This window comes from Euphorbia lathyris, chromosome 1 (assembly GCF_963576675.1).
Source record: "Euphorbia lathyris chromosome 1, ddEupLath1.1, whole genome shotgun sequence".
Classification (NCBI taxonomy): Eukaryota; Viridiplantae; Streptophyta; class Magnoliopsida; order Malpighiales; family Euphorbiaceae; genus Euphorbia; species Euphorbia lathyris.
Window position 1 is genome coordinate 16,950,502 of NC_088910.1, and position 13,412 is coordinate 16,963,913.

General features: G+C 34.8%; 1 protein-coding gene across 2 annotated transcripts; it reads left to right on the plus strand.

Moving 5' to 3' along the window:
- The first annotated feature begins 1,436 nt into the window (after nucleotides 1-1,436).
- Nucleotides 1,437-9,108, plus strand: LOC136223174 (uncharacterized). Of its 2 annotated transcripts, none has more exons than XM_066011056.1 (9): nucleotides 1,437-1,975; nucleotides 2,443-3,162; nucleotides 3,829-3,924; nucleotides 4,010-4,093; nucleotides 5,519-5,753; nucleotides 5,877-6,037; nucleotides 6,922-7,194; nucleotides 7,289-7,489; nucleotides 8,853-9,108. In XM_066011056.1, exons 1-8 carry the CDS (start codon nucleotides 1,583-1,585, stop codon nucleotides 7,343-7,345), a joined length of 2,019 nt encoding a protein of 672 aa, XP_065867128.1. In that variant the 5' UTR covers nucleotides 1,437-1,582; the 3' UTR covers nucleotides 7,346-7,489; nucleotides 8,853-9,108. The 2 variants fall into 2 exon arrangements, with proteins under 2 accessions (XP_065867128.1, XP_065867119.1); XM_066011047.1 differs by having other exon boundaries at nucleotides 1,441-1,975; nucleotides 6,922-7,200.
- The last annotated feature ends 4,304 nt before the right edge of the window (nucleotides 9,109-13,412 follow it).

Sequence of the window (13,412 nt, forward strand, 5' to 3'; positions counted from 1 at the left end):
ATGAATGTTACAATGCCTTTTATCTTCACATCATATTTTTTGGTAAGAATGGAAGGCATACAAACTCGGGCAAGCAAACATAAAACAAAAACGAAAGCAAGAAATCGAGGAGAGAAAAATTGAGTTAGATACTGATCATTCTAGCCGAAGCTCGACCAGTCCGATCCGCATAAAGAATATCCTGGAGGCCTGCAGGAGGCGCACCACACTCGTGATGACCTAAGGCGAAAGAGCCTGCGAAATTTCACGTCATATTAAATCTCACACTGGACTTACAAGAAAAATAATATTCGTAATTTGAGGGGCAATAGCCAGTAGACATGTTCATGGGCTGGACCGGGCTGGGCTTGGGCTGGGCCTAACCGGGCTTATGACATAATTACTTTGTCCAAGCCCAACCAAGCCCGCACTATATTTATATCGGGCTCGGGCCGGGCTGGGCCAAGCTAAAAAAACTAATTCCCAAGCCCAACCCGGCCCGGCCCAACTAATATTTTTGTATTTTTTAAAAATTAAAATTAAGCTAAAAAATTATACTATAAATATAAATAATAAAATACAATAAACTAAATTTTAGAGGATTATTTCAATAAAAATCAATTAATGCAATCCTAAATAAAAAAAAAAATACTTTTTTGATAGTAATAAATAAAATGGTAACAAAAATATATACATGTTCACTAATTCTAGAAAATATATGGTCTGGAAATTTTAGGTTGAAGAAATTTAAATTTTTTATTTTTGGAATATAAAATTTATTAAACTATAAAAGTTATTAAATTAAAATTATTATTAAAATTTCGGGCCGGGCTGGATTGGGTCTAGGTTTTGAGACAAATTCCAAACCCAACCTACTCTATATGCGGGCCTAAGCGGGCTTGAATCGGACTGGGCCTATTACAAAACATATATGTCCAAACCCAGTCTTTTAAGAGTGGATTTGGACGGGCTGGGCGAGCCAGTGGGCTTTTGAACAGGTCTAATAGCCAGGGTCGTGATTTTAAGGGCTTTCTATATAAATATCACAGTTGGTTACAAAATTACAATTACATTATATCACCAAACTTAATTTTTAATATGTCACTTATAACAAATAAAATATGATTTTATACTCTAATATATAAGTTATAAACTCCAATTCATAAATTATAAACCCTATAAAAATATATTTAGACCTTTGATTTATAAACTCTAGCCTTTAAAATTTATTGAAAGTAATGATTTTATTAGTTTGATATTACTTGACATAGTTGTAGAGAAGTTTTTTCAAAGTGAATTTCTGGGTAAATTTCCCTGATTTTAATGCAGCTGGAGCATACGGTCCGAGATGCCCCTTAATATTTTGTCTAGTTGCGGAAACCTGAAAATGCTCCACCGATATTTATTTATTTATTAAAAAAAAGTAGTATTATTACAAGACAAAAGATGCCGAAAAAAAATGAAAATTATGTAAATATAAATCCCCAAAATTTCAATTTTAAAAATCATAAGCTTCTTCTTCTTCGTACAAGCTCATTAATTTATCCCTTACCCTGAAAAATCGCCTTCTCCGTGGAGCTCGCTTTCATGCCAATCTTCCACCATGCCAACCACCTCCATAACCTACACTAATCGCCCCACCGACCTCCTGACTCGACTCACCTCACCTGACCCGGAAATCAAGCTCAAGGCCCTCAGGGTATTGAAGAATCAGATCATCGGTAATCGCACCAAGAAGCTTGCCTTTCTCAAGCTCGGCGCAATCCCCGCTGTCTCCTCCATCCTCGCCTCCGCCATTACCGATGCTCAATCTCAATTGGCGGATGGCGACGTTTTAATCACCGATAAAAATAGTAACTACAATTACAACATTATTCTGCAGTCGGCGGCTACTTTGGGAAGCTTTGCTTGCGGATTTGAAGCCGGTGTTCGAGTCGTTCTCGATGCCGGTGCTTTACCTCATCTGTTTATGCTCCTTTCCTATCCCGATGAGAAGGTATAGTTTCTCTCCTTTTTATTTTTCCATTATTTTTGTCAGTTTTTGCTATGGAGATTTATCAGAGAAAATGGGAAAGGAAATGAAACTCTAATCGGAACTCAGGTGCCGTGGGGTGTGTTTAGATTTGTACTGCTTGTGCTGAATTTTATTGGAAGCTACACACTGTGATTTGGAGGATGGAATTGATGATTCGTGCTTGAATTTTTGTGGGGAGAAAATTCTCGTGTTGATGGTGTTGTTGTTCTTATGCTCTTAAATTCATGTCTAAATAGAAGTTACTTCTCTTCCCTGAATGCTGTTGCCTAAGTTTGTTGCCGTCTGGGAATTATGCATTTTTCTTGTACTGGTCGTAGTTATGCATTTTTCTTGTACTGGTCGTAGAGAAGATCCCTATAATACTGCATCTTTGTGGAACTATTTCTTACTTGATTGGTATTTTATAATATGGCTTATTTGATCTTCAGGTTGTGGATGCTGGTGCCCGTTCGCTTAGAATGGTCTATCAGTCAAAACTAACGCCAAAATATGAATTCCTCCAAGAGAAAAAGATGGATTTCCTTCTTTCATTATTGAATAGCGAGAGTGAAAATGTCACTGTTCTTGGTGCAAGTATAATCACACACTCTTGTGATACAATTATGGAGCAGAAGGCACTGTGTGATGCTGGGGTCGTCAAGAGGCTTCTTTGCCTCCTTGAAGGTTCTCTGATAAAGAGGGATGCTAGTTTGGAGTCTCTGGCTGTAGTATTCAGGGACAATCCTGAAGTCATTCTAAAGATTATTGGGCCAGAAAGTGGAAGAACATTGAGTTCTATTATTGGATTGACAAAAGATAGGTGTATCCGGACTCGATTACTTGCCTGCATTTGTCTGATTGTCATCAGGAATGATATGCCCTGTTATCTGCAAGATATAGGAATGAAAACCAAGTTGGTCCATCTCTTGCTAGAGCTTCTTGATGATCCTGGTCAAGTGGGAGATGAAGCTCCCTTTGTTTTTTCTAGTTTAATTACTGAAAAGGAGGATATACAGAAATTAGCTTTTGAGGCAAATGCTCTTGATAAGTTTTGGTGTCACTTGCAAAATCGTCAATTACATCCTAAGCGTTTCCAAGGTATCTTGCTGGCTTTGGCTAATATGTGCTCAGAGTTGGAGAACTGCAGATCTAGATTACTAGAAATGGAGGTTAGGGTTTTTATGGAATAATATATCATTTTTGCATATTTCATTCTGTTTTGGATATATGCTTTGTGTTGTATTGTTTTGCATCATTGATCATAATGAAAGAGAATTTCTAAATTTTTAATGCATCTGAAATGTTCTTATGAGACAGAAGTCACTGAAACATAGATAAAATAAGAGTTTTGCAGACATGTAATGAACAGGCATGGATAGAGTAACAAGGCAGGGAATTATTGGTTTAAGTTGGGTTAGTATAGTACTTATTAGGTAGTTGTATTGTATCCCAGTCGATTTGCAACTTAATCCCTTATTAGGAGCCCAGCATGCTATTTTGCCTAGTATCATTGCATATTAACTTTTTGCTTTGTATATCTGCTTTTACATCCATTTATTCAGAAACTTCCAAGGTTAACGATTATCTGCTATTAAAAAAAGTGAAGAAGTGTTCTTGAAAATGTGATAATCATTGGTAAAGTCTGCACCCTTTTATCAGATTTACTTTCCGCCAATAACATCAAGTATTAGATTCTCTTTTTCCTAAAGGCATAAACATATACTACAGCTGAAGGAGTATGTTATCAAACCTAGAGGTTATACAAGTGTTTCACTATCATTTGTGCTTCAGTATGCTACCAATTGGCATTTCTAATACGTTTCACTAACATATAGGCATTGAAGTTGGTCACTAATGCACTAACTCATGATAGTGCTGATGTACGGGGTGCAGCTTGTATTTGCATAAGAAGTGTCACTAGGTCGATCAAGGTTTGCAAATCCATGCTCCAACTTTTTATGATTTTTATCTTTTCAATTTAATATGCTTTATCTTTTCTAATGACATTTCATTCAGAACTTGTGTGCAGGATATTTTATGAACGAAATGTTTGTTGCTCCCTTGGTCCAGCTTTTACATGACCCTTCAGTGTGTGTCCAGGTATGTCTTGAGTTGTACTGTCAATTCACAAAGTAGTCTGAGTTCGAGTCACTACACGCAACAAAACATAAAAGGCTTTTGATTCTTTGATTATATCGTTAGCCATAAATAATATGTTTATTCTCCAACTTTTTTACCCTCCGAATCAGATTCCTAGTTTTAGATTGTTAACCACAAATAATATCCTTGTCCTGGACATCTTCATTGCCTTGGCCTGCACAATTTGCCTGTATATCTGCAACAAAAAGAAACCACATCACATGCCCACTTCCTTTGCATGGAAATTTGCATGAACAACTTCAGTTGCAATGATGGTAGTTGACATAACTTCAATGCAAGCTTCTGAAAAGCTTAGAGAAAGAAGAGAAACGGTAGATGAGGAGAGTGGAGAGAGCAAATTATAATCGGAGATATTAGGGTAAAATATGTATACATACATTTGGCATAAGAGGAGTACTACTAGATTATGAAGGGTATTCATGGCATCTCATATTAAACAGGTATATAGAAGAATAACAAGATTCTATTCTGCTCTTAAAAAGGGAAGTCCGCTGTAGTTCAAGAAGGATGTATTTGAGGACAAAAGAAAATATGAATTTGTAGAAAATTAACAATCAATGAAGAGACTTTGGCGAAAATGAAGTAATGTCTTGCTTTTTTATTATTTCTTTGAAAAGGAAGAGAATGTTTTTTTTTAATTAATTAGATATTTAATAGGCAGTGAATGATTAACTTGACATATCATATACCAATCATTTTTAGTTCTCCACTTGAACAAGAGAGCTGCAAGCTGCCCTTATCTAAATATTGTTGACTGCCTTTTGGGCTTCGGCTGCAACCATGTGGTCGACTTTGAGTCTCAACCTAGACTTGCTTTATAAAAGTTCAAAGTTTTAAGCCTTGTGTTTTATCTTGATTTAGTTTCTGAATTTCATTTATCTTGGATAGCCTCAACCCATTTACTCCACATGATCGATGTATAGACTTTCATTTTTCGAATCTCCTATTCTAGGTGGCAAAATTCCTCATATTTCTGTAAAAACCAATCATTAATGCATTATATGTAGCAGAGCTTAAAAAATGACTTCAATTAGCATTATTGTATCAAAGAAATCCTTCTTTCATATACCTATATTTAGCTTTCATTGTATCAAAGAAATCCTTCTTTCATATACCTATATTTAGCTTTCATTCAAGATATTACTTCATTTAGATAATACATATATGTGGCTTGCGGTCAATGTGATCTGGAACTTCTCTTTTTCTTAAGTGTTATTTATGTTGTCCAGATTGCTGCATTGTCCTGAATAATTTGGAACTTTTCATTTGTTAGTGTTATTTCTCATGTTTCAATTGCTAATCCCTTAAGTGTCATTGGAAATTATGTAATATCCAGCAAACCCGTTTACATTGCTCCTTTTTCAGGTTGCAGCTCTTGGTGCTATTAGTAACATATTAGTTGATTTTACAACACAAAAGTCAACTTTTGTACAGTATGGAGGCCTAAAACTGCTTGTACAGTTATCAAAATCTATGGATTCAACTGTCAGGTTAAATGCAATACGGGCATTGAAGAACATGGTGTTTATGGCTGATAATAAGTGCAAAGAAGGGGTTTTTATGGAGCTAACTGCCTCTTTGTTAGCAAGCTTTGTATCTGGTAATACTTGCATTTGTACTTGTTTGTTGTTGTTGTTTTTATTTATTTATTATTATTATTAAAATGGTGGTACTATGTTTTTGAGGAAAAAAAAAACAAGTTCTCATTTGCATTTTACTGCAGACCATGATCCTTCTGTTCAAGTGCAAGCTCTGGCTCTTGTTAGGAATCTTGTTGATGGATGTATAAGCACTGTTGAATATGTTTTTACTGAAAATGGCATCATATTAGATGCTGTTGGAAGGCAATTAGAGAAAGCTTTAAGAGATGAAATTGCAATACAGGTTAGAATTCTTCTTAGCTGAGATTGTTTGGAAAATTCTTATCGGAGCTCATAATTACTATATACATGGTTATGTAGACCCTTGTTGATGTCACTTGTTGGTGTCATTTATTTTCGAATATGTTTGGCATTAATGATTGTTTAGAACTGCTTCGTTGATGAGGAAGTGCTCATGTAAGAGAAATGAAATAATGGGCTTGGCAGAAGCACCTTATTTAGGCACTATGATCTTGTGGAGTGCAATGAGACTCAGAACAGAAGTATTGGGTTATCATATTGAGGTCGTTTTTTGTGTGCTAAGAATGATTTTTTCCTTGGTAATTAATTGCTGATACATCTCAGTGAAGATTTTAAGAAAAACATTGAGAAGCTGAATGATATATGTAAACCCCATTCCGAGTATAATTATTATAGATGTTTTGTACCATAGCACAAAAGGAGAATTTGCATTCAGGGAGAAGCATTTTGTCTAGGACTTTGCAAGTTGTTCATTGTGAATCTGGAAATAGACTCACAGATGTGAATTAACAATTTTGTACCAAGCATATTGGTTGCATTTCTTCAACTATCAATTATAAAGGAAGTGAATGATGCATTGTATGAACTTGTATATCGATGAGCAAGTAAACAAAGTCCTTTTCTAAGGAAATGAATGTTAATAAGATTATTGATATCCTTTATGGTATTTGCAAAACCTTTGCAAAAAAATATTGAGTCATTTGTTATGATTTCGGTCCCAATTACTTGGAAGGATTTTGAAGTAAAAAGTTACTGCATTTATTCCATCTATGATTGGGGAAACATGCAAGAGTTCATGATTAGAATCAGGGCGGAGTTAGTTTACTGTTTCTTGCTTCTCATATTACAAAACCTGTTCTCTCGTAGGGAATGTATGTACTTGGCAATGTGGCTAGTGGAAATGAGTTTCACAAGGAAGCAGTCATGCACCAACTTTTTCCTCAAGTGGATAATGAAACCAAATCTTTCATAATCAATTTTTTGCGGAGTAATGATAGTCAATTGCGTACAGCTGCTGTCTGGGCCGTAGTGAATCTCACATTTCCCTCAAGTCCTGGTGCATTCGATCGGTTTATTAAACTACAGAATGCTGGCATTATTCCTCAGATAAGGGCCATGGCCAACGATTCCTGCCTGGATGTAAAGGTCCTACATTTACATCTCCATGTGTAGTTTCCTTTTTCTGATCATAAAATTTCACTGAACCATATATGATTGTTCATTTTTCATGCAGCTTCGAGTTAGAACAGTGATCGGTCAGGCTATGACATTTCATGATGGCCTGTCGTGATGATTTTGATTCACTCCTTCAACCTAGCACTAGATGAGAGAGAATGCAGTCTAGTTTTCGGTCTTCACCTTTTTGCAAGAGATATATATCACCAGTAGGTTTTTTTGGCCTCTGAGGCTCGAAATATTTGAAGCGTCAGCCAAGGTGAGTAATGATTTAAACTAGAAATCTTCTCTGACAATATATTGTTTTTCCTTTTCTTTTCATTTTAATCTTTTTTTTTTCACTCATTGAGTTTTCTTTACCGGGGAAGAGCAATTTCTCCTGCTAATTATTTTTTCCTTTGTCTATTTTGATTGAGAGCTAATGTCACTTTCTATGGTCTGTTTTCAACTCAACCTGACTTGGTTACATTTTGACCATCATATATATTAATAGTATTGCACTATATTCACATGCTGACTGTGACCTTTTCCTTCCTATCACAAGAAAATAGGGTAAAATATATTCGTGGCACCTGAACTATTCATTTATTGACATAAAAATCCTTGGATACATTCTGTAACATTAAAACCCAAATCAACAAAAAACCGTTAAAAAAATTAACAAAATGTTGATCTTGACAAGTTAGACCACACCATTTATTCCTTTTATCCATGCCATAAAAATTATGGTAAAATACCTATTTTACCCTCAATTTCGTTAATTTGTAAAAGAATTTTTTGTTGATATGGATTTTAATGTTACAAAATGTGAAGTTAAAGAATTTGTATGTCAAGACATTAAGGTCCCGTTTGGTACGCCGTAATGAGCGTCGTAATGGAATAATGCCCATTACTATGTTTGGATGGGTCATATTGTTTTTGTCGTAATGGAATCACAAATACATCATTCAAGTTTTCTTTACAAATTTATATAATGAGCATTACATAAATAATAGACATGAATCGCCATTACGACTAACTCTTGCATTTTTATTATTAATACTTATTATATGCACAATTCTTATTAAACGATAAAACAAAACGTGAAAACTCGAAAATACGAAAAACGAAAAACTTGAAAAATGTGACAAAATATTGCCCGTCACGATTTTTTTTCCGCCTTTCTTTATTACATTTTTTCATGTTTTTCGCGTTTTTCTCATTTTTCACGTTTTCATGTTTTTCGATGATTTTAATTGTATAAATAAAATTTTATGATTACATTTTAACTAAGCAAATATAAGTATTTTAATTGTAATTAAGTTTCATCATTTTTTTGGTTTGTCAACCAAACAAACATGGTAATGGAATCACTGTTCCATTACATTACAAGGTTGATTACATTACATTGCATTACGTCATATCAAACGGACCCTAAGTGTATGGACTATAATGTTCGTAGCGGTTTAGTTCAAGGGCCATGAAAATAATTTACCCTAAGAAAGTAGCACCAAAACGGATATTATTCTGTGTCGTGTGCTTTTCCATTCTCGGTGATCCTTGGAGATCTTCAGCGATGCATATTAAATTAACCACTATTATATTTCTGCTTTCTACAACATCTTTTGCTTCCATGTCTGCAGAGGACGTTGCTTCAGTTTTTTCCAGTTAGAGCAGTGCAGAAACTTACTTATTTTCTGGGCCACCACTGATCAGGTCACCCTCAAATTTATCTCATTTGCATGATATATATTAATTTTTGTATGTAATATGTATACAACACTCCTTTCTGTATTACACGGTGCGACTTGGTCTTTGAACTGTGTAACACGGAGAGAGTGCCTGTGAAAACTTGTACCATCTATCAGAATATAATATCAACAATTGTTTAGTGATTCAGCTACATCCCTCTTTAATTGTATCTTTATGTTTGAGGAGGCTGCCTGGACAACTATGTTACACGGAAACTTTGATTTTAAAATATTTCACGTTTTCATAGTGTTTCGGGTTTCTTGTAGCATAGTTGGACAAGTTTATAATAGCCTGAGAAAGTTGATATGCAAGGAAATGTATGTCTGGTTGATCTTCTCACAATTAGCTAACCTAGGGGGCTACCTGGGGTCAAATGCACGGACGGCCATGGAGCTTGGAGTCTATAGAAGTCATTGATCTTTATTTTTCTTTTCTTCAATGAAATCATTAACGTCACAATTGATTTTAATATAGTTATTTTCTAAAAAATGCACCGGATTTTAACGTGTTAGAAAAAAAATAGTTAACTATATATTAGAGGTATGGCAGAAGTCTGTTAGATCTCGGTCACATGCATACAGTGGCGGAGCCAGCTCAGGGTTGGGTCTCTGGCCGCTGGCTCCACCCTTGTTTTAGTATATTAAGGCGTGTTTGTTGTATTATTTTAATATGTTAAAATGTCTACGTTTTCCCGCTGGGTATTTTTAATTTTTTAGTCACCACACCAAATCGAAGCAGTTTTATAATGTTTGTGGCTAAAAAAAATTTGTGCAGCCCGCTTTAAAAAAATTACCACAAACTACATAACTCAAAATTAGATCCTTTTATAATGTTTGTGGCTAAAAAAAATTTGTCCAGCCCACTTTAAAAAATTACCACAAACTACAGAACTCAAATTAATCCCGGCTCTGCCACTGCATGTATACTGCCACTAAAAATCTCTCTCCCCGTCCAACACATTATTTTTGGTACATAATTTAAAAATGCATTAGAATTAAATATAGTTTTGAAAAAACACATTATTTTTATCTTTTTTCCTACTACCTTCTGAACTGTTCGTCTTCCTAGTCTGGATATTCAATATTGTGCTATGATATGATTATAACCAGTTTGAAAGAATATAAAATTTGATGGTAAATTGCAAATTCTTATTTAGGTGAATTTTGTGAATGGATTAACTCTCTGTAAAAGTCAAGCCCAAGCCCCACATTAGTCTAAGGGTGGCCGTCCAGGTTGTCATAATTTATATATTTTTTTATGATTCTATATGATATGTTATAGAAAATGATAATCATTGTTTAGGTAAACGTGCCTTTGTTTTTAGAAATTAGGGAAATTTACAAAACTGGTAAAATACATTTATATTTTTAGACTTAACTAGACTCATACAATATATATTTTTTTAAATATTCTTATTCGCACAAACCTCTCATATTCTCATTCTTTTTTTATTTGTGGTGATTTAGCATAAATTGAATGTGTTTTTTTTTTTGTTAGAGTTAATGTTAATCAGTATAATGATAATTTTCGAGCTCATATGAGTTGTATTGGTGTTATTTATGAATAGACGTCGAAGTATTTGGTTTTAAGTTAATTTACGATACTTTATATTTTATGATTTTTGTTCGCATTTGATGATTTGCAAACCTAAATGATAATTTGCGAAGAAAAACATGTGAAACCTGGTTGTATTAACCTAAAAACGAAAATGTAAAAGGTTTACTTTGTTAACTTTCAATTCCTTCCATTTCTATTTCCATTTTTCGCAATTTGACATCCATAGCAAATCCTAAATTTACTCGACTTTTTTGTTTGAGAGATAGAAGATGCAAAAGGAACTTAATTAGGTTGATTTGCTTTAGCATTTTCTTCGGCTTCATTTACCTCCCTTTGCAATTGTGAAAGAGTTTCTATGCTCATTTTGGAACATATCCGAATTGCATATCTTGGAGTTTTCAACAAATGTGTTTTAATTTTATAAAGAGAAGTATTGAATTCCATATTGCAGAAGTTACATTGGAACTTAACATTGCCTCCCCTGCTTTTGAGCTTCTCAAGAATTTTAACATGGTTTCATAGAGAGGAATGAAGGTCTTTTGATGTATCATCACTCATTGCTGGACTTCAAGAAGCAGAATCCATGACAGAAAAAAAAAAGACTTTGGACAATAAACCTCAAACTGACAGAAAACCTCCAATTGATATAAATCAAATCAAAACTCAATAGTGAAAAAAAGAAAGTAAGGTTTGGATTGAGAATAACTTACTCATTAATAAACGATCAGAATAAAAGAACCACTGGAGTTGTGAAAGACAAAACAAAAATAGCGGACAAAAATTTAAGTTGTATGATGATGAATTTGGACAAAAGAAGTCGATCAAATCGAAGAAGTCGAAGTTGACCAGAAGAGCCAGTTATGCAAATCAGGAGATTTTTTATTTATTTAGGGTTCGTTCGACAAAAGAGAAAAGAATAATTGATTTAGGAATTTCAATTTATTTTTACCTGTATATACTTAGTGGGGTGGGGTTAATTTAATTGTAATCCTTATACTTTCAGAGTTTTTTTTTAAAAACCCTTGTACTTTTAAAGTTTTTTTAAAAAAACCCCTAAAGTATCCATGAAGTATTCCCGGCGTATCTCTGCATATCCCCTAAAGAAAAAAAGGGATACTTTCCAGCCGTATCCTGTATGTGTCTCCGTACTCGGAGTATCGGATATGCATATCCCCTAAAGAAAAAAAAAGGGACACTTTCCAGCCGTATCATGTACGTATCCCACCGTGTTCCCACTATGTCCCCGTACTCAGAGTACGCGTACATTGACCTCCGAGAAGTATTGGTGCTTCATAGTTTATGAGAGACAATTCCTTGCGTTTTCACCTTGGTATTGTTTGACTGTTTATTTTGATCTACGTGGATGATTTACTAGTCACTCGGAATGATCCAAGTATGATTGTTAAGCTCGTTCAATTTTTGGAGTCCTAATTTTCTAAGGGTGTGGAAGTTGACTGAAGCTCAAATGGACTTTTTCTTCATCAGGCCAAGTATTGTAAAGCCATCCTTAAGAGACAGAAGATGCAAAGTAGTCAAGCTGTTTCTAGTCTGGCCAATCCAATCGAGAAATTGAGCATAAAGAATGGGGTTTTGTTACCCGATCCAGACATGTACAAAAGTCCAGTGAGTATAGTCTTCAATACCTCACCTTCACATGTCTTGACATTTCCTTTGCAATAAATAAAGTCGCTTAGTACATGCACATGCCTCGTGAATCACTCTGGTTAGCTGTCAAACGCATCTTGCGTTATCTAAATGGGACTAGTGTGTTTCGGTTAACAATACATCGAGGTAGCTGGCTTGGCTAATGACACTGTTTTTCGGATGCTGATTGGGGTGGAGATCTATGATTGTAAATCCACTAGTAAATATGCTATGTTTCTAAGCAGATGCCTTCTTTCTTGGTCTTCACGTAACCAACGTAGAGTTTCACATTCCTCCACAGAGATAGAATATCGTTCGATCACATCTACTACATCAGAGCTCAGTTGGATACAAATGTTACTCTGAGAAGTTGGATTTCCAGTAACTTTTCCTCCTGTCATATGGTGTGATAATTTGAGTATAGTTTATTGAACTGTGAATCATGTGTTCCATAACAACAACAAACATTCGCAAATTGATTTCCATTTGGTTCGGATAAAATTCATTCCAAGGCTCTTGTCGTACGATACATTTCAACCGTTGATCAAACAATAGATGTTTCCACCAAACTATTGCATCACGAAAGATTTCAATTATTTTGAGACAAGCTTTCGGTGCAATCTTGTCCAGTACAGCTTGAGGAGAGAGGGAGGGGGGGGGGGGGGGGAGGGGAGGGGGTGATAAGGATGTCTTTCCTAGTTTATATTACGTATGATTTTAATAGAATTATTTCGGAGATCAATTGTTTACAAACACGGAGGGTTAATCATGTCATTTTAAGTAAGTTCAAGAGGCTAACGAGATATTTTGTAAAGTTAAGGAGTCAACAAATCTTTAGACCAATTTGAGGACTTAGTATATTAAGATTTCTTTTAAAATCCATGTGGAGTACATGTAGTACTATGTTTTAGATATCATACACTTCAATTGTTCCCCCTCGTCTTTCAAATGTCCCAAATAACTCCATATTCTTGTTCAATTGTAATCAATAACTCTTTGTTTATCAATATAGAATTGGTTGGATGCAGTGCAGAAAGTGAGATACGCTCTGCCACATGTTAAAAAAATGACAATTAGATAAATAATTAGGAACTTCAAAAGTTCCTAAAACAGATGAAGTTTTAGAGTTATTGACCGCAATTGGATAAGAAAAGAGAGCTATTAAATCAATTGGACGTAATTTAAAAGTTCTGAAAATTCGAAGGACGGTTGAAGTTTTGAACTAAGTACACGAGACAACAACAAATGTA

Bases quoted from the DNA above. Each gene is read 5' to 3' on its own strand.
- LOC136223174 (XM_066011047.1), top strand. From the start codon at position 1,583: ATGCCAACCACCTCCATAACCTACACTAATCGCCCCACCGACCTCCTG. The intron at 1,976-2,442 runs GTATAGTTTCTC...TTTGATCTTCAG, and splicing joins TTTCCTATCCCGATGAGAAG to GTTGTGGATGCTGGTGCCCG. The intron at 4,094-5,518 runs GTATGTCTTGAG...CTCCTTTTTCAG, and splicing joins ACCCTTCAGTGTGTGTCCAG to GTTGCAGCTCTTGGTGCTAT.